This window comes from Narcine bancroftii, chromosome 3 (assembly GCF_036971445.1).
Source record: "Narcine bancroftii isolate sNarBan1 chromosome 3, sNarBan1.hap1, whole genome shotgun sequence".
In the NCBI taxonomy this organism is placed as follows: Eukaryota; Metazoa; Chordata; class Chondrichthyes; order Torpediniformes; family Narcinidae; genus Narcine; species Narcine bancroftii.
Window position 1 is genome coordinate 133,303,978 of NC_091471.1, and position 19,282 is coordinate 133,323,259.

At 40.4% G+C, this 19,282-nt stretch overlaps 1 protein-coding gene across 8 annotated transcripts in view; it reads right to left on the reverse strand.

The window, feature by feature from the left end:
* LOC138757581 (short transient receptor potential channel 3-like) overlaps positions 1-19,282 on the reverse strand; it is a 200,480-nt gene that overhangs the window by 13,525 nt on the left and 167,673 nt on the right. For 6 of the 8 annotated variants that reach the window (XM_069925171.1, XM_069925173.1, XM_069925170.1 and 3 more), the window contains 3 exons: positions 15,405-15,626; positions 5,382-5,465; positions 4,140-4,215 (listed from right to left, as the gene is read on the reverse strand). In XM_069925171.1, the coding sequence (XP_069781272.1) occupies positions 4,140-4,215; positions 5,382-5,465; positions 15,405-15,626 (382 nt within the window). The remainder of the gene's footprint in view (positions 1-4,139; positions 4,216-5,381; positions 5,466-15,404; positions 15,627-19,282) is intronic. The other 2 variants (XM_069925169.1, XM_069925167.1) reach the window with 1 other exon arrangement.

The window sequence follows — 19,282 nt, forward strand, 5'->3', positions numbered from 1 at the left end:
TCTACGTTAGCAATTTTAGGTTCTGCTTTACCCTTTTCAGTTTCTAAACTGACACATAATCCGATACTGAGAATTAAATTGAGAATACGACCTCAATTTAGGAATGTTTTTGATTATAATAATTTTTCTCTGGCTAATTCTATTAAAGATAACCATTCATTCCCGTCTTCAGTATTAGATGAAGGTTTTTGGAATGGTACAGATTTGGTATGAAAAATTTTAAAGATTTATTTATTTGAAATAACTTTGCTTCTTTTGAGCAGTTGTCAGTTAAATTTAAGCTCTCCAATAGATTTTTTTTAGATATTTGCAAATTATGAATTTTGTTCAGTCTAAATTGAACACTTTTCCTTGAATCGCAGATTCACATATTCTTGATAAACTTTTTGATCTTCAGTTTGTACACAGTGGATTGATATCATGTATTTATATTGATTTATTGGATTTAAGAGTGGCTCTAATGGCTAAGATTAAAAATGATTGGGAGCATGATCTTGTATCTTTTTCAGATGAGGATCGGTGTTCCACTCTTAGTTTGATCAATGATTCTTCATTTTGTGCAAGGCACTATTTATTACAATTTAAGGTGATACATGGAATACACATGCCTAAACTCAAATTATCCCTTTTCTATGTGAAAAGTGTAAAATATTTGAAGTCTCATCGATTTGTATGTTTTGGGAATTTCTGTGTTTATCAACAATCCATGCTCTTTAACTGCCCTGTTTGTTTAAACTTTTATCGGTATCTCAAGAGGAAGTTTTAGCTTTTAGCACATTGATAGCCAGTCGACCTGTTTTAATGAAATGGAGAGATGAACTCTCACCGACTCATGATGTAATGTCATATCTAAGCTTAAAGAAAATTAGGTATAGTATTAAAGATAAAAAGTTTCAGTTTGAAAAGATATGGGACCCATTTATAGAACACTATTATAATTGGCAGTTTTATGTGATTTGGGTGCTCCAGTGTTGATCTGTCCGTTTTCAGGAGGTTGCGACTTAATCCACCTTTGTATTTCTCTTGTAACCTTGATTAGGGGGAGAGGTTAGATTAGTATTAGCTTTAGGGATTTTTTCTTTTAAATAAATGTATTTATGGGGTTTAATTATGATTATCCTAGATGATACCTCTTTTATTTAGATACTAAAAAAGGTATCATGAGGTTCTTTTATAATATTATTTAAGTGATTTTTATTTATAATTATTTTAACAAACAATCATATTTAACAATTAGGGATGAAATTAAAATTTTGTTGTATTCTGCATTCACTTTAATTATATGCTATGTAGATGTAATCATACTGATTTGCTCTATTAATAACTTGTTCATGGATTATTATGTTAAACTCAATAAAAATAATTTAAAAAGAGAAAAAGAAAAAAGGAAGTAAAGAGTAACCAACATTTCGGGTCTGGCCCTGAAACATTATTTCCTTACCAACCCCAGCATTTGCAGACTTTCTTGTTTAACAGTTAAAGCACTATGATATTTCAAACTCATGTACCTGTATGTTCTGCCTTACAACAAAGGGGAGAAGAAAGTGTGATGCTGAGCTTTGGAATAAATTAAATTGCAAAGGTGAATGAGTCACCATATCTATCTGCACACTTTAAAACATACATCAACTGATGTCTTCAGATATGTAAACAGGACTGTTTTAACACAGATTGCTATATCACAAAATTATTGCTTAAGATGCAGTGACTTCATCCATTTATCCTGAAACCTGCATAATGTGTTAATACTATTCTCTTAAACAGGGCACGACGATTGCTTTAATGTAAATTCAAATCTGGTTTGAATATAATCTAAGCATTAATGAAGAGTTATTGGATAGAGGTATCCTCAAAGCTGTTAAGATTCTGATGTTGATTTTTTTTTGGTAACTATAGTCATAATTTGAAATAATTAATGTTGCTTTAAAATGAGATTTAGATAAGCTGTCTTCCATGAGATGGGATAAAAGGGGCAGATTGGCTAATATTCCTTTTTATGAGGTCTCTCAGTTGAGACATGAAAATAATTAGATGTGAATAACCAACTAAGTGAAAGAAAACAAAGCTGAAAGTTCACACAAAAGCAAACACCAATGCATCTCCTCGTAAATGACAGAAGTACAAAGGAATGAAAATTGAAGCAAGACTGAATAAAAAGAACAAGAGTGAGAAAGAAACTTACATTGGTATCATAAAAGAAGTGCAAAAATTGTGCCAGTCACATTAGGAAAAAGTCTAATGTGGAGAAATGTTAGTCCATTAAAATGGTAATGGCAATATTTTTGAACAAAAGGAAGAAAATGGCTGATATGTTGGAATATAGAACAATACAGCACTGGAACAGGCCCAAATGTGCTGGAGAAACTCATCAGATCACACAACATTCATAGAAAATAAAAAGCAGGTGTAATTTCAAGCCTTTTCTCTTCTTCAGGAGACTCTCCAGGACAGATACATATAGAGATGGGAAAATAAAGGAAATCAAAAAAAAAATCTTTAAAACTCATCTGTTTCAAACATTTCTGAGACTCAACAATTTAAATTGTTCCTTTTCTGGACTGAATTTGATTATTACTGCAATAAAAAATATGACATTGTTAAGAGTATTTATTGGTTTTAGTAGCCTTAAACTTTTTTGAAGAATTTAATAGGAAATTATTGTGAATATCCAATAAATTAAAAACAATACAGGGTGGTTAAATGGGAGCTATTTGTAAGGGTTAAAATGACTTAAAATGACTTGCAAACACAAATTTGCAAGAAGTCTAGCAGCTAGTCCAATGGTTCTCAACCTTTTTCTCTCCACTCACATCCCACTTAAAATATTCCCTATGCCATCGGGTGCTCTGTGATTAGTAAAGGATTGCCTAAGGTGGTATGTGAGTGCGAAGGGAAGGTTGAGAACCACTGCTCTAGACCCAATTGTTATTGAAATATTTTACTTGAGAAAAACTGTCATTGGTCCATTTCCTTAGGAGTTATGAAACCGAGCACATAATGAGTCAATTAGATATGATTAAAACAGTGGTTTTCAAACTTTTTCTTTCCACCCACATACTATCTTAGGCAATCCTTACTAATCACAGAGCACTTATGGCATAGGGAATATTTAAAGTGGTATGTGAATGGAAATAAAAAGATTGAGAACCACTGAGCTAGAATATTGTTTAAGAATTTTTTGAGTGTAGTGACAGCCTTTAGTCAAGGTCTTTGAGTTGTTAGTTTTGAATTTGGTTTTGTGCTGTGTGGAATCAGGGCAATGAAGGCTGTCCAGATAATTTCTTTGACTGTGTGCTTTTGAAAGTATTAATGTGTTAATATTTTATGGTCCATTTATTAATGGTTTTAAGTAGAGTTTATCTGTTTAATAGTTCAAATAAATAGTGAAAAACTCAATGCTACTTTAAGAATAGACTATTCATTTTTAATGAGTCAAAATAACAGATGCCTGCATGTTGCTCAAGTGATTATAAAGGAAAATAGTTGTGAGAGTATTATTTAAGAAATATAGCAGGAGTGGTGGCTTGCTCACGCAACAGGCGAACCCGCTCACAGAGTTGAGGGTACGTCCGTGGTAGATCTGACTTTTAGAGCTCTGTGTTCAGGGCAAGCTCAAAGCCTAGCAGCTGATGTCATAACGATGCAAGTATCATTGGGCTCCGATGGATTTAAATGCATGCGAGAGTTCTATTAAAATCAGTTGGTTCAATTCACTTTCACCCTGTGTGGTTCTTTTGCTTACTGTGTGCCTATTGCGACAACACAGGGTAAATTCATCAGGTATTTATGGAGATTTGCAACCTCTTGTATATTTCTTCTCATGAACTTGCTGGATGATTGGTGCGTAAATAATAGTTTGTGTCATTAACTTACCATTACTTTTCCTAAGGCATAAAAAAAATAATTTACTAATAGTCACATTTTAATGCTCTTTCAATGACTGAGTATGTTAGGGATACTTATGCCCAGTTTGTGACACTGTTTTGTAAGAGCAATGGTTCAGAAAGAGAATTCATTTTATAGTGACACCCATACTCCATAAAGAGTTTTGAGATTGTGATGGACTTTACTGGAATGGGATTGGTCCTTTTGAAAGAAAATTGGTTCTCAATTATATTCTGAATGTTGCTGGTCCTTACCTTCATTAACCTCATCATTTTCTTTATCAACTTGTGCTTTCAGAACATATCGTTTAATTAGTCGCTTCATTATCTGCTGTAAAACACAAGTACAATTATTAAATGAACAGTACCAAGGAATATTTCTAAAAGAAACAACTAATTAAAATGAAAACCATGATGTTTAATGAACATGCCGCATCTAGGTGTAATGGGAAACCAGGAAGAAACTGGTTTATGTTGAAATAACGATTCACTAGGGCCAGTCTGACCTGAAATTCATGCACATTTTTCATTTACATGATTTAACCCCCCCTCCCCTCCCCCCACCCCCCCCCCCCCCCCACCCACATTCAACTCCACTAGGTAGTTAAGTAGAGTAAAATTTCAGGCCTGAAGCTAACCAGCACCAATTGAAACCATACCTAAGCCTCCTGAAAGAATGGTGGCAATTGCTTCCGACTAATGCTCAAAAGAAGCCCTTACACAATCTTTGCAAATGCTGCATCAATCCAAGTCACACTATAGACAAGAGTATATTCTCAACAAATTGTTGTTAGAGAGGAAGATGTTCTGTATCCAACAGCACAGGATAGCCCTGCAATTAATTATGAAGCTCCGTGACAGGACATTGTTCTTGAGGTCAACACCAAGAATAAAATGTCTAGGATATGGAAGTAGTGCCAGGAAGGGGTCAATGACCTACATAGCACAAATATTGTGATCCTGTACATTAAAGAGTCTGTCATTTTACATTGATTCCACTTATAGAAATTTAGTTGTTTTAGTAAAATTGTGGCTGTGAGATCCCCAGTAATTTAGCAGAACAATGCTTAGTGTGTACAATCTTGTCAGACTTCCATGCACTTTTGATCCCTTCAAGTCTATTAAAGAGGAACAGTTTTGTATTTCACTTGTTGCCCTAATGGATCTGCAGATCAATGAGGTGAAGTATCTCTTTATTAGCAGTTGCATGATGACCAACTCCTATTTGACCAACTCCTGTTGTCTACCTACAGCTATACAATTTAACCAAAAATCTTTGCGCTGAAGAAGTTCTTCATAATTTTTCCATTAAACGGCATTCTGTACATAGGGAAAGTTCCCTGTGTGCTTACAGTTTTACCACAGATGGTGAGGCATCTTTCTCAAAGGAGGCATAGTAAAATCTCAGGTTTATGTGAACAAATAAGCTGTGACAATAACAATTGATATTTATTCAATTCATTTGATAAATCAAAAATATTCACAAGTAGTACTTACCTGATACCGAGTTGGTTGGTTTATAATGCTGTTAAAACTTTGGGTTTCTGAAATCCTTAGATTAGACTGTGCAAAAAGATTTAACTGAGAAAAAAAATGAAAATGTAAAAATCATAGAATCATACAGCAAAAAATGCATAATTTTATTCCATTGCAACTTTGCAATTGCTTGGCATAGCTCCATATCACTCAAACGTTCTTTTTAAATACAAAATACAGATGACCATCTTCCATCCTAACTCAGAATATTGAATAACACCTGGGACAAGCACAGAAAGTAGCAAGGGCACAAACCATACTCTGAATGGGGACTTCAATGTGCATCACCATAAGTGGCTTGGAAACAAAGGTGATAGATATGGCCAGTCAGCACCTGTGGATGAGCATCTCTGGACTTATCCTCACCAGTCTTACCAAATGAAGATGCATCTGTCCATTCACAGTCCTTAGAATCCCAACTCCATCAAAAGACATCCACTATGGTGCTGTTCAACACCACCATAGGTCCAAGGTGAAAAAAGTGTGGCAGCTCAAAACTGAGGACCATCAGTGACAGTAGACAATGAAACAGCTAATGGGAGGAGAAGGCTCAAAACCATTGATATTGAAGACCAGCTTGTGAATAACAGAGACAAGTTAGAACTCATGTCCAGTCAGAAATGGTTTGTGGATGATTAACCTCACCTTCCTTCTGAGATTGCTCTCATTGCACAAGCCAATCATGAGGCAACTCAATTCACTCACTCTATGTGATAATTTTAAAAAAAACACACATTTGAGAACATTGGACCAGGAAATATCCCAGCTGCAGTACAGAAGACAGGCTCTATATAACTAGCTGAACTGCCCGCCAAGCTGTTCCAGCTCAGGCACAATATTGGCAACCATATGGCAATGTAAAAAATCACCTACTGTGTGTCCCATCCATGAGAGGCAGGACAAATCCTGCCAATCAATTTGCATTAAATTATTGGCAGAGTTGATGGAAGGTGCTATTGACAATGTCACCAGTAATGATGCCTCCAAGTCACATGCCATTCTGTCTCAGAAATATATCATTGATCCTTTATTATTACTAGATCTAAATCCTGAAACACCATGTGGTAATCCACTGTGATGCTTTGATTGTTATGATTGGCTGTTGCCGGCTGGACACACCTCTCGAGACTGATCCTACCCATAGCCTCTTGCGTGTTCCCCATTCCACTCTGCCTTGATCAGTCAATGAGGTTGACGGCTGTTCCAGTCTATAGTTAATAAAAGCCTGATAGTTTCACAACTCTAGTCTTATTGATGGTGCATCACACCATCTTCAGTAGAAGGATTACGCTGAAGTGCCAGTTGATGAAGTAGACAAAGACGATGTGGTCAAACAATAATCATGGCCTTTATTAGCAGAAACTTATGGTACAATAATGAAAGACAATGGGTGCATACACAGTTATACCCAAGGATTTTGCTCACCTTCTTAAGAATGAGCAATAAATGGAAGAAATGCCCCTTCTGAAAAATTAAATGGAGAATATCTACTTGATTACAAGAATTACTTTTGGCTCTTCTACCACCTTCTCTCTTGGATGAATATGAGGTCATAATAATAAAAAAAACAAACTGGGTGAAGAAATTCTATTCTCACCAAGTTGGTTTTTCTCTGCTCAATGTAGTGGGCCAAGTGATAGTGTGGTTAGATGGGTTGAATCGCTGCCCCAGTCGGTTGGCACAAGATCATGCGGGGCCCCCTTCCTTTCTCAGGAGAAGCCCACGTTTGGCAACATGCATTGCCTAGGTAATGTCTCCATTTCCTGGTACATAGCACTGACTTGGCAATGATTCCACAACACTCTGATGTCACTCCCACAGACCAACACATGCCAGACAGAAATTGGCTCATACCCTTAAAGCAGTATGTGAAATTCAAATAAAGTCAGTTACTGGTTCATCTTCGTATATGTGTGGATGTATTTCATTTCAGCAGCGGTGCCGTTAGCAGATGCTACAGTGGTGACCCCAAAGGTTCTAATGTCTTTGGAACCCACCTCAAACGCTACAAAATGCAGGATGCTACTACTGCTATAGTCACAACAGCTAGACCAATGCTGTGGATGTGCATTTGCCGTCCTTCTGGGCCAATCAGCCCAGGAACTGATTATAACAGGCCAAGTCACAATTCCAGGTCAGAGGCATTGTCTTGGAGGACCCCAAGTTCTGGCATGTTGTCAGTGACATGGACACCGCTACTGCAGCCAAAGAGAACTCCTTCATTGAAAATCCTCCAATGGAATGTAAGTACCAACAACTTTGCTGTTTACTCCTCGATTCCCTGGAACTCAACCAGCATGAGCATGCCATTCTCATCCTGAATATGCAAGGCCTGGGTGACAGGAACTCCTCCAAACTCATGCACAAAATGGTGGCTTTAGGGGATGGGCACACAAACTGTTTCTTGTTTGAGGTTCTCTTCCTCTTCAAGCTACTGGTGCACGTTTCTTCAGCAATGTCCAACATGGAATTCAGCACTCCACACCTGGTAGCCAAGGAAACAAACAGGCTTTTCCACACCCACAGCAGAGCTCAATACAAGTGCAACCAATCTACAACGTCAGTGTCTCCAGCTCAGACCCTGCCCAGGGGCTTCCCCTCCATCGGTTCTGCCAGCAGTATCCACGATCCAACTGCAATGCAACAAAAGCTCAGACAAACGGACCGATTACTGTTTCTACCACCGCAGATGTCGCCGCAATGCCTGGCAGTGTGTCCCTCCATGCTCGTACCCCAACACCAAGTCAAGCACGGTGATGGGAAATGAACAGGCCGATCGCTGATAGTGGCCTCAGCAGTTGGCATGCATAAAGGCCTACTTTACTTGAGGGACCCAGCAGACATGGAGGGATTTCCTAGTCAACACAGGTGCAGAGATAAGGCTCAACCCACCTACGTACTTCAAGCTCAAGCACAATACTAAGGGCCTCCCCCTACAGACAGCTAGCAGCTCCTCCATTCCAAGTTTTGGTATTTGTCTGGACACAATCCATGCCACTGGAACTGTTTTTCATTGGAAGTGTACGATCGCAACCATTGGTCAAGCCCTCCTCGGAGCTGATTTCCTCCGAGCACATGAGCATCCTACAGATGGCACTTGGTCAGCACTACCACCTTCCAGTCATATCCCCTCATGCTACAGCAGTGTTCCTTTTCGCCATTGGGAATCCATGCTCTAGACCTCAATGAATAAGCCCTTTTACTGGACAAGTCAGTCACTGTTGGTGCTCAATTTCCCTGATGCTAAACCAGCACATGGCATGGAGCACCACATGGAGCACCACATTGAAACCACCGGACCACCTGTGTATGTACGGGCATGGCACTTCCCACAGGACAAACTCCTCCAAGCCAAGACTGAGTTTGCTGCCACGGAGGAGTTGAGTGTCGTCCACCATTCAAACAGCCCCAGGGCATCCCTGTTGCACATGGTCCAGAAGAACTCCGGCAGTTGGCACCCATGTGTCGACTACAGGCAACTCAATGACACCACTGTCCCAGATAGATACCCTATCCCACACATCCAAGACTTTGCTACGTGGCTCCAGGGCTGCCGGGTTTTCTCAAAGGTAGACTTCATCAAAAGATACCATCAGATTCCAATGAATCCTAACAATGTCCCAAAAATGGCCATTATTACACTTTTTGGCTTCTGAGTTCCCCTGGATGCCTTTTGGCTTAAAGAACATAGCCCAGACGTTTCAGTGTCTCACGGATGTGGTCGGCAGGGATCTTGATTTCATCTTTGTCTACCTAGATAACATCCTCATTGCTATCCCTGACGTCAGCACACACAGGAATCAGCTGACTCGCCTTTTTGAGAGGTTGCAGGAGTTCAGACTTACGGTGAACCTGGCTAAGTGCCAATTCGGTCAGGAAGCCATTGATTTCCTTGGACACTGTATCCCCCGTGAAGGTGCCACGCCACTGCTGGATAAGGTAGAGGCCACCCAGCATTTCCCCAGGCCGAGCACAATCAAAGGCCTACAGGAAATCCTAGGGATGGTGAACTTTTATCATCGTTTCCTTGTAGGAGCAGCTACCCACAACCTCGGCGACAAGGCACTCCAGTGGACACACGAAACTGATGAAGCATTCCAGGTAACTAAAGTGGCACTAGCAGAGGCCACATCTCTGGCTCATCCTGACTCTTCCTCCCCCCTGGTTCTTACAACCGATGCATTGGACAGAGAGGTCAGCGTGATGCTTGAGCAGTGGGTTGAATCCACCTGGCTTTCTTTAGTGAACATCTCCAGATACCAGAACTCAAGTACAGTGTGTTTGACCGTGAGCTGTTGGCCCTGTACCTGGCAATATGACATTTCTGGTACATGTTAGAAGGAAGGGTTTTCATCATCTACATAGACCACAAGCCGCTGATTTCTGCACTAAGCAAGGCCTGAGGCAACAACAACACCTCTCTTATATTTCGGAGTGTACAACTGACATTTGTCACATCACAGGCAAGTCCAACGTTGTGGCCAATGCTTTGTCCAGCCCAGCCATCTCCGCCATCTCAGGAGGACTCGATGTTTCCCAACCAGGTGGAGGATACTGACATTCAGGCCTATCGGACTGTCATCATCGGCCTAATGGTTAGCGATTTCTGTCCTTCACTCGGGAGCCTGACATATCAACAAGTTTTCTTAGACCCATCCTACCCGTGACCTGGCGATGGTGGGTGTTCGACCAAATCCATGGCTTGCCACACCCTTTGATAAGGCCCATGGTTCATCTTGTGTCCAACATGTTCGTGTGGCATGGCCTCCACCGCGACGTCACTCTGTGGGCTAGGACTTGTTTGGACTGCTAGCGTGCCAAATTTCACAGACATACCAAGTCCTCTCTCCTGAGTTTCACCCCAGCATGTGGACATTGTGGGACCGCTCCCCATGAGCCAAGGCCTGCGATATTTATTCACAATAGTTGACCGTTTTACCCATTGGTTGGAAGCAGTACTCACAGAGTCTTGCGCCAGAATCTTTTCATCCAGTTGGGTTGCACATTTTGGCATCCTGATCCACATTACCTCAGACTGAGGGCCCCAGTTCACTTCCTCGCTCTGGTCAAGCCTAGCCAAATTCTGCAGCAGCCAGTTACACCACACCATGGCCTACCATCCCCAGCCAAACGTACTTGTCAAATATTTCACCGGCCAATTGGATGGACGAACTCCCATGGGTGCCGTTGGGAACTTGCATAGCACCAAAAGAAGTCCTGCCAGCGTCGTCTGCTGAGTTAGTGTATAGTTCCCCACTTACCATCCCAGGGGAAATTCACTTCAATGCTCAGGGCCCACAAGCCAGTGCCTTAGAGGTCCTCCAGCCATGCCATGTCCCTGCGGATCTGCAGACAACTACTTTGTTTTCATTCGCAGAGGACAGTAAGGAAACCCCTGCAATGCCCCTACAAAGGCCCATTCAATGTGTTGCAGTGTGACAGTGTAGTTTTCACCTGAACATGGCAGGCGGCAGGACATATTTACTAATGACTACCTCAAGGCAGCGCATTTGGACTCAGCCTGCCTGTACTGGCTCCCCAGGTCAGACACAAAGGCTGCCTATCTAAAGACAGTACTGTGACTTGCTCAAATGGTGGTAGTGATTTTGTGGAGGGGGGGGGTTGGTGGTAGTGTAGTGGGCCAAGTAATTGCGTGGTTAGACGGGCTGAATCACCGCTGCAGTTGGTTGGTACAAGATGGCTCAGGACCCCCTTCCCTTCTCAGGGGAAGCCCATGTTTGGCAGCATGCGTTGCCCAGATAATGTTGCCACTTCCTGGTCGGATAGCACCGACCAGGCAGTGATTCCGCAACACACTGATGTCACTCCCATAGACCAATGCTTTTCAGACAGAAAGTGGCTTGTACCCTTAAAATAGCGCGTGAAATTCAAATAAAGTCAGTTACTGGTTCGCGGGCTTGTGTGTGTGTGTGGTTGCATTTCATTTCAGCTGTACTGCCCTTAGCAGATGCTACATTATGATCTTAAATCTGCACTTTCGGGTTTCTAATACTCTTGCCAGTGGAAAGTATTTTTGCTATATAATTAAGGCTTTTCCTAATTCGGACACTTCATTGATTTTCCCCATTTCGTGCCACCAGGAAAACAATTTCAACTTCATTAGCCCATCCAAACAAATGAATCCCCTTGGTGATGTGACATATGTGGCGCAATATTGTTCAATGACATCTTCTTTGCAGCAGAGAATAAAGTGATAAATGGTTGAGCAAGTGCCAATGCAAAGATTCATAACCTAGCCCAATTGAAAGAAGCTTTGCATTTGTCCACACAGGTTGATGAAATTGTGCAGTTAAGGACAAATATGCTGTCATTGCTTTGGCTACAGAATGACTGCAAGATGTGAAGAAGCAAAATTTAAAAAAAACATATGCACCAGTCACTAGCAGAAAACTAGCCACAGATAGGTAGATTACTGCACAAATTTGGTTTTGCATTTGGTGTTGTATTTTACTTTGCAAAAATATTATGTTAAAAGTGAAATAGAGTTAATGGGTGTAGTGGGATCACGTGGTATGTGTCCCTTGAGAGTTCTTGCACACACACACACCGCTTGTTTCTTTGATATATTGCTTCTCCTTTTAGTCCCTGTATTGAATCTGAAGTGATGAATGGTTTGCTTATGCAACTTGATTACATACATTACTTACAAGTTGCAGTTATTACTTCGAGAAACATTTGTCAATGCAAGAGAACTACTGTTGAGAAAAATACAGAAATGCTAAATTCACACATGCACAACATCAGGTTTAAGAAGTTGGGTAGGTCAATATAGCTTCTTCACGCTGCTCCATGATCCTATAGTTAATCCTGAATCACATTCACTTTCTAACATAAACCCCACAACTCCTTAAGCCTCTTAGTTTCAAAAGATTTATTAATATTTTCCTTGAATGTACCAAATGAGTTAGCAACCACAACTTTAAGTAGAAAATAAATATTTACAAGCTTCTGAATACACAAATTACTCAGCTCAGTCCTAAATGACTAACTTCCTAACCTGATACTTTGCCTAATTAGTTCAGGATTCTCCAGTCTGAAGAAACATATGTTGGCATCTGCTCTGTCATTCAGAATTTTATGTCCTAATGAGATTTAATTTTTTTCTTCTAAACGCCAGTCAGTATAAGGCTTCTCCTTAGGTATATTGATATATCAGAGGGTGTAAAACTCATGAAGCTTCCGTGTCTAGAACTAAATTTTGTGTTCAGAATTTTAAAATATTTACAGCAGAAAATGAACTATTTATGGAAGATCTCCCATTTATGAATATCTTTCATGAATGCATCTGTGATTATTGTGATCCACCACAAATAATTTTTTTTTTTCTAATTTATAGAGATGGATCAGCAATGGGCCACAATACTTGCAAATATTGTGAATTATAATGTAAAGTTAAAAGCATTTCTATCTTTAGCTAAATGTGATGAGGGAAAGTGCTGGGTCATCCAGGGCTGGAGGATCCACTGTATAGTTAGTAGCAACCTGTGTTTCATCTTCATGGAATCATAGAGATAGGCAACACAAAAGTCAACTTTCTGCCCTATCAAGTCTGTATGGAACATCAACCACCCACTTATATTCATTTTACATTAACACCATTTATATTCTCTTCATTTTCTCATCCACAGCCCTCACGCACTCACATTCCAGGTGTTACTATTCACCAATACACTCAGGGGAATTTATAGCAACCAATTAATATGCTGACCCAGATGTCTTGAAATGTGGTAGGAAAGCAATGCACTCAGAGGAAATCCACATGGTCACAGTGAGAATGTGCAAAATCCATACTGACAGGACTGGTGATCAGGATTGAACCCCGGTCTCTGATATTATGAGGCCATGGGCTCTATGGGCTGTGCCATTGGGCTACCCCTCTTTCTCTCTAATTTTCTGGATAGAATTAGGCCCTTCAGCCCAACTTGACCATGCCAACTAAGCTGGTTCTATTTGCCTGTGTTTAGCCCATATCCATTGAAATACTTCCTATCCATGCCTTTTGAATTTTACAAATGTCCCCAGTTCTACCACTTCCTCTGGTAGCTTGTTCCATTTACCCACCAGCTTCTGTGTGATGAGGGTACCCCTCTGACCCTTTTTATATCTTTTCTCTCACACCTTAACTCAATGGCCTCTAATTCCTCACCTTGGGGAAAAAGCTGATGACTATTTATCTTATCTATTCCCCTCATGAATGTATAAACCTCCATAAGGTCTCCTCTTAGCTTCCCATAAAAAGAGAAAAAAGTTCCATCTGATCCAGCCTCTCCTTATAATGTCCTGGAATCTTTTCTTCACCCTTTACATCGTTCCTATAGCAGGGTGACTAAAACTGTGCATAATGCTCTAAGTCCAGTCTCATCAATTTCTTGTAGCATGCAACCACCACTTCATCAGTGCCTACCTGATCATCAATGTTTCTCCCAGCCTATTGATGAGGGCAAGATGCCAAATGCCTTCAAATCCCCATGACACTAATTCATGGATCTATGCCCCTGTATCCCCAAGCCTCTTTGACTTACAACACTCCTCAGGCTCCAGCCATTCACCTTGTAAATCTTGCTCTGGTTTGAACTACCAATGTACAACATCTTGCAGTTATTTATTTTTATTTAGACATACAGCATGGTAACAGGTCCATGAGCCCGTGCCGCCCAAACACACCCAATTGACCTACAAATCCTCGTTAATTTTGAACGGTTGGAGGAAACTGGAGCCCCCGGGGGAAACCCATGCACACACGAGAAGAACATACAAACTCCTTAGAGGCACTGCAGGATTCGAACCCTGGTCCCAATTCCTGGCACTGTAACAGCATTGTGCTAACCACTATCTACCTTGTGTCCAAATTAAATTCTATTTGCCTGCTTGATTCACTTACCCTGCTCATCTAGATCCTATTGTAATCTTAGATAACCTTCATGCACCATAAAACCAATCAGTGTTATCTGTATATTTATTACATTGTTATCCAAGTCATTAATATGGATGACAAACAACAGTGGACCCAGTACCAATACTTGCGGGGCACAGAACCTCACATCATAAATAATCAAGGTCTCCAAAATAAATTTTTGTCTTATGTTATTATCAAACATCTCTCTCTCTCTCTCTTTCTTGTCAGTGCACAAGGTCAAAAGATTAGGTAATCTGCTTCCAGGCTGTAATGCGCGTCAAAAGAACCAAAGACTTGTTGATCCAAACCAAGGCTTTTATTAACTAAAAGACTGGAACATATCACAAGTAGGTTGACCAGTCCAGAATGACCTGGTCTGGCTAGGAGCAATCCTTTAAGACCTGCCAGTAGGAGTGGCTACACTCTCAGCCAATCACAGTCATCCTACACTACCATTGGCCATATGTACATATACACATTGGTGATAGAATCTGTACTATCACACAGGCTAATGTTACTGAAATGCAAGGGAAGCAACTGATCAATTTTTGGCATTCGCTGATGAAAAAAAGGGCAACCCAAGCACTAAATAATCTTATTTAACAAAAAGTCCAGAGCCCCTTTGAGAATTATCAAGAGCACGTTTGTTTGCTGCTGGATCTTTCTGTTCCTGCACTATGAAACTGATTTGAGGTAGCGCCCTTCACCTCTGAATCAATCCCATTTAAGGGATGTTATCATTTTATCCATTCATGATGCAGTGAGTAACATTGAGGCTGTGCTACATTGACAGATAAGCCATGTTTTACACATCAAAATACCATTCAAGGGCCCTCTTGAATAGATGCAAAAGATCCCAAAGAGGAGTTGTGATGTTGTCCCATTGCCTTGTCTAATATTTAGATCTTCAATCAATAACTAAAAAGCTGATGAAATAATCATTATCTCATTGTTGTCCAACAGTTTTGCTGTGCTTCCAAAGTACTTCATTAGCTCAAAAGAGAATGACCGGAGTTTGCAATAGGTGCTACATAAATACAAGTCTTTAGAATTTTGTAAGCACCTACTTTGGACTTTGAATTCATCATCCCGATTTCCACATCCTTCTTCATTCTTTTCCTTCTGCATTTGAAAAGGCCAAGGAGACAGTTTTTGATTCTTACTATCAAACTGATGCATGACTTTGGAGTGGGGACAATACTGAATGGAGGGGGCAGTGTTTTCCCATGGTCAAAGTAGAACATCCACAGCTTTGAACGGGCAAATTTCCATTCCACATCTGCATCATCCTAAAGGTAAAGAGAAATAAATAGGACAAACTGATTGATGGCAATCACAAAAATGGCCAGAATAGGCTCAGCAAAAATAATTTCTTAAGTTCTGTGGGACTTTGGAAATACAGTAAATTTCATTTATGATTTGAAATTGTTAATGCTGATGCCCTTATCATGAAGATTACCGTACCTTCATCCCTACCTAAACAACAGAGCTACTAACCACTGTTCCCTATACAAACACCATCTCATCGGAGTCTACCTAATCATCAATATTCCTCCCAAAGATCACATCTTCCTCCCCAATCAGCACCATGCAGTCCAATCACTACCTATAGCTCCAATTGTCAGAAATGCTCCACTAAACCGCATTGCTCCTGCCTCAAACACAATGGCTCCATGCCCCATGAGTACCACAGCTCTAAACAGTCTACTATCTTCTGATTACAAATTGTTCTCCCAAATCATTGCTTTTCCATTGGCATTTTGTACCCTTATCACCATCAAACTTCCCATGCTGAAAACTATTATCTCCCACTCCCTCTTGATTATCACCCTTCCCTTTATTGTGGAATCTCTATAAATATATTTAAGAGGGAATTAGATATATTTCTTCAGTATAAGGGAATTAAAGGTTACGGAGAGAAGGCGGGGACAGGGTACTGAACTTTAAGATCAGCCATGATCTCGTTGAATGGCGGAGCAGGCTCGAAGTGTCGAATGACCTACTCCTGCTCCTATCTTCTATTTTTCTATGTTTCTATGATTGCTTCTGCACCCCTCTCTTCAACAGGATCCTTGTCTTCCTCATTGGAAGACTGCAGTCAGTACGAATTGGAAACAATGTCTCATCACGTCGGACAGTATCCCCAACACTGAGGCCTGAGCTTGGCTGGATGCTCACGTTCTTGAGATGTCCAACACCAGACTCCTGAAACAGACATTGAGCTCTGTCATGTGAACAGAATGCTACCCAAATGGGAAAAGGACATTGTATTCTCTCAACCAGGTCTTCCATGCGAGATTATCTACGACTGATTCCACCTGCATTGAATTTGCCCATCGTTATTGAATGAAGATCTACCGGGACCAATGCCTGAAGAGGGCGCACAAAATTAGTGAACCGGTGCGGACTTGAAAGGCCAACATGGCCTGTTTCCACTCCATAAATGGTTATATGGTCTTCACTGATTATCAACACAGATGCATCTCAGGGATGCGTGCTTTGCCCACTGCTCTACTCATTATACACCCATGATTTTGTGGCCAGGCACAATTCCAATGCTATCTACAAATTTGCCGATATCGCCTGTTGTCGGCAGAATCACAAACAGCAATGAGAAAGTGTATAAGAGGGAGAGAGATCAGTTCTTTGAGTGGTGTCATGCCAAAAATCTTGCGCTCAACATTAGCAAAATCAAGGAGGTGATTATGGACTCAGGGGGAAGTCAAGGATACATGACCCAGTGCTCATCGAGGGCTCAGTAGTGGAGAGGGTCAAGAAATTTAAATTCCTGGGTATCAACATCTCTGAAGATCTGTCCTGGAGCCTCCATGTCAATGCAATTATGAAGAAGGCTCACCAGCAGCTATGCTTTGAAAGGTGCTTGAGGAGATTGGAAATGTCACCGAAGATGCTCGTAAACTTCTACAGGTGTACTGTAGACAGCATTCTGGCTGGTTGCATCACTGTCTGGTATGGAGGTGCCAACTCTCAGGAGAAGAATAAACTCCTGAGGGTTGTTAACTCAGCCTGTGACATCACAGGCATCAGACTTCATTTCATCAAGGACATCTACAAGAGATAGTGTCTTAAGAAAGCAGCCTCAAGGACCTCCACCACTCTGCTACCATCAGGAAAGAGGTGCAGGAACCTAAAGATGAGCACTCAGCGGCACTTGGACAGCTTCTTCCCCGCTGCCATCAGATTCCTGAAACTGCACCACTTTGTTTTTTTATTTATGAGTATTCTTTATAAGGTGGTGTATATGAATGTTTGCACTATGACTTGTTCATGACAATAATTTCTGATTCTGATTTCTCAGCACCTGTCAAATCAAAATAGTTCCCATCGCAATAATTCTATCCTTCCAATTGGCCATGGCACAAACCCCACTCTATCTTCCTTGATAGCCACAGCCACTGTTCCACCCCTCCATTTTCCCCAATCTCCACCACTATTTATTTTGCTCATTGCTGATCCAGTCCACAGTTTTCCCCAGCACTATTCAATTGAAGTGGATCATTCTGTCACTACTACATTCTCTCTGACCATCTTATAATGGCCACTTTTTCTTCCTGCGTTATTGATGCTGGCTCTTTGATCTTCTCTCACTTTAACCCCATGGATATATTTCACATTGAAACAGCTTAGAAGCAGATGAGTATTGAGGCAGTTTCATTTATCACTGTTTCTTGTTATTCCCAAACTGAACTGATCCTCTCACCTGGAAGATTAGACAGCAAATTTAGATACCATCCTTTTACTTGTTCTAAGATAACAAACCTGTTGCTGTTGTCCAAGATAGCTGTAAATTAAATGCATTTTGGTAAAATCAGATTATCTGAATGTTTTAAATGTTTGGCAAAAAATAATTAATGCAATTAAATTGTAGTTTCATAAAGGTAGTCCATCGACAGTAATAGAAATGAAATCAAGTTACATTCGTGCACATAGATGTTTTCTGGTGAAGATGAAAATAAATATACATTGTTGGTGATGTTATATAACAATTCCTATTGATGTCGCACTGGGAATACATGAGACTAAAGTACAAAATGCAAGAAACCTCTATCCACTCTCCTTTAGATATGCTATTAAAAATACTGGTTTTAAGATTGACATTCAGAATAATGCTGGCACTTGTAGGGAAATGGAAAAGGAGCAGTTTAAACTTACATTAACCCAAGAAGCTGACAAAATCAGGGAAATGGAGACCCTACAATCTAAAGAGAGGGTATGTAACATATCATATGGTTGAAACTCTCCCAGCAGATTGTCAAATGGACAGTTTGTCCAGCAGTGATGAGAAACTAAAAGTGACAGAAGATCTTAAACCCATCATTCAGGAATGAAGCATCAAAAATGGGGAAAGATGGTGGATGGAATGGGAATGAGATTAGATTTCAGGAAGGATATGGAGAGTTTTGAGACTGTCAAAAATGACCAGAAGAATACTCATTATTGTCGCAATTCAAAAGTTGTGCCAAAATATCCATTTAATAATCTATCTGCTTCCATTCTTGGAACAGACACAACTTTAGGGCCCCCCTCACCAAACTAAAGGGTTGTGATGATTGAAAGTGATCAAAATCCAAAACCTAAACAGTGAATGCTGAAAGAGCTCAGGAGGTCAAGAAGCATCAATAGGGAGAGAAACAGAATCAGTATTTCAGATCAGAAGCCTTTCATTAGACATCACTGCAACAAGAGGGGAACCCATAATTAAGGAAACATGAAGACATCTGAAATGCATTGGTGTTAAAAGTTTTGTCATCAGATCAGGTATGACATCAACTGAGAAACTAAAAGAGCAGCAGGAAGGATGTCAAGTTTCCTAAACCCTCTTCACATCCATCCTCTGTATCATTCACATCCACCTTGTTTTTGACTTTGATAGCCTTTTAAAATTTAAGGCCAATATTTTTATAACAACAAACAATTTAAATGT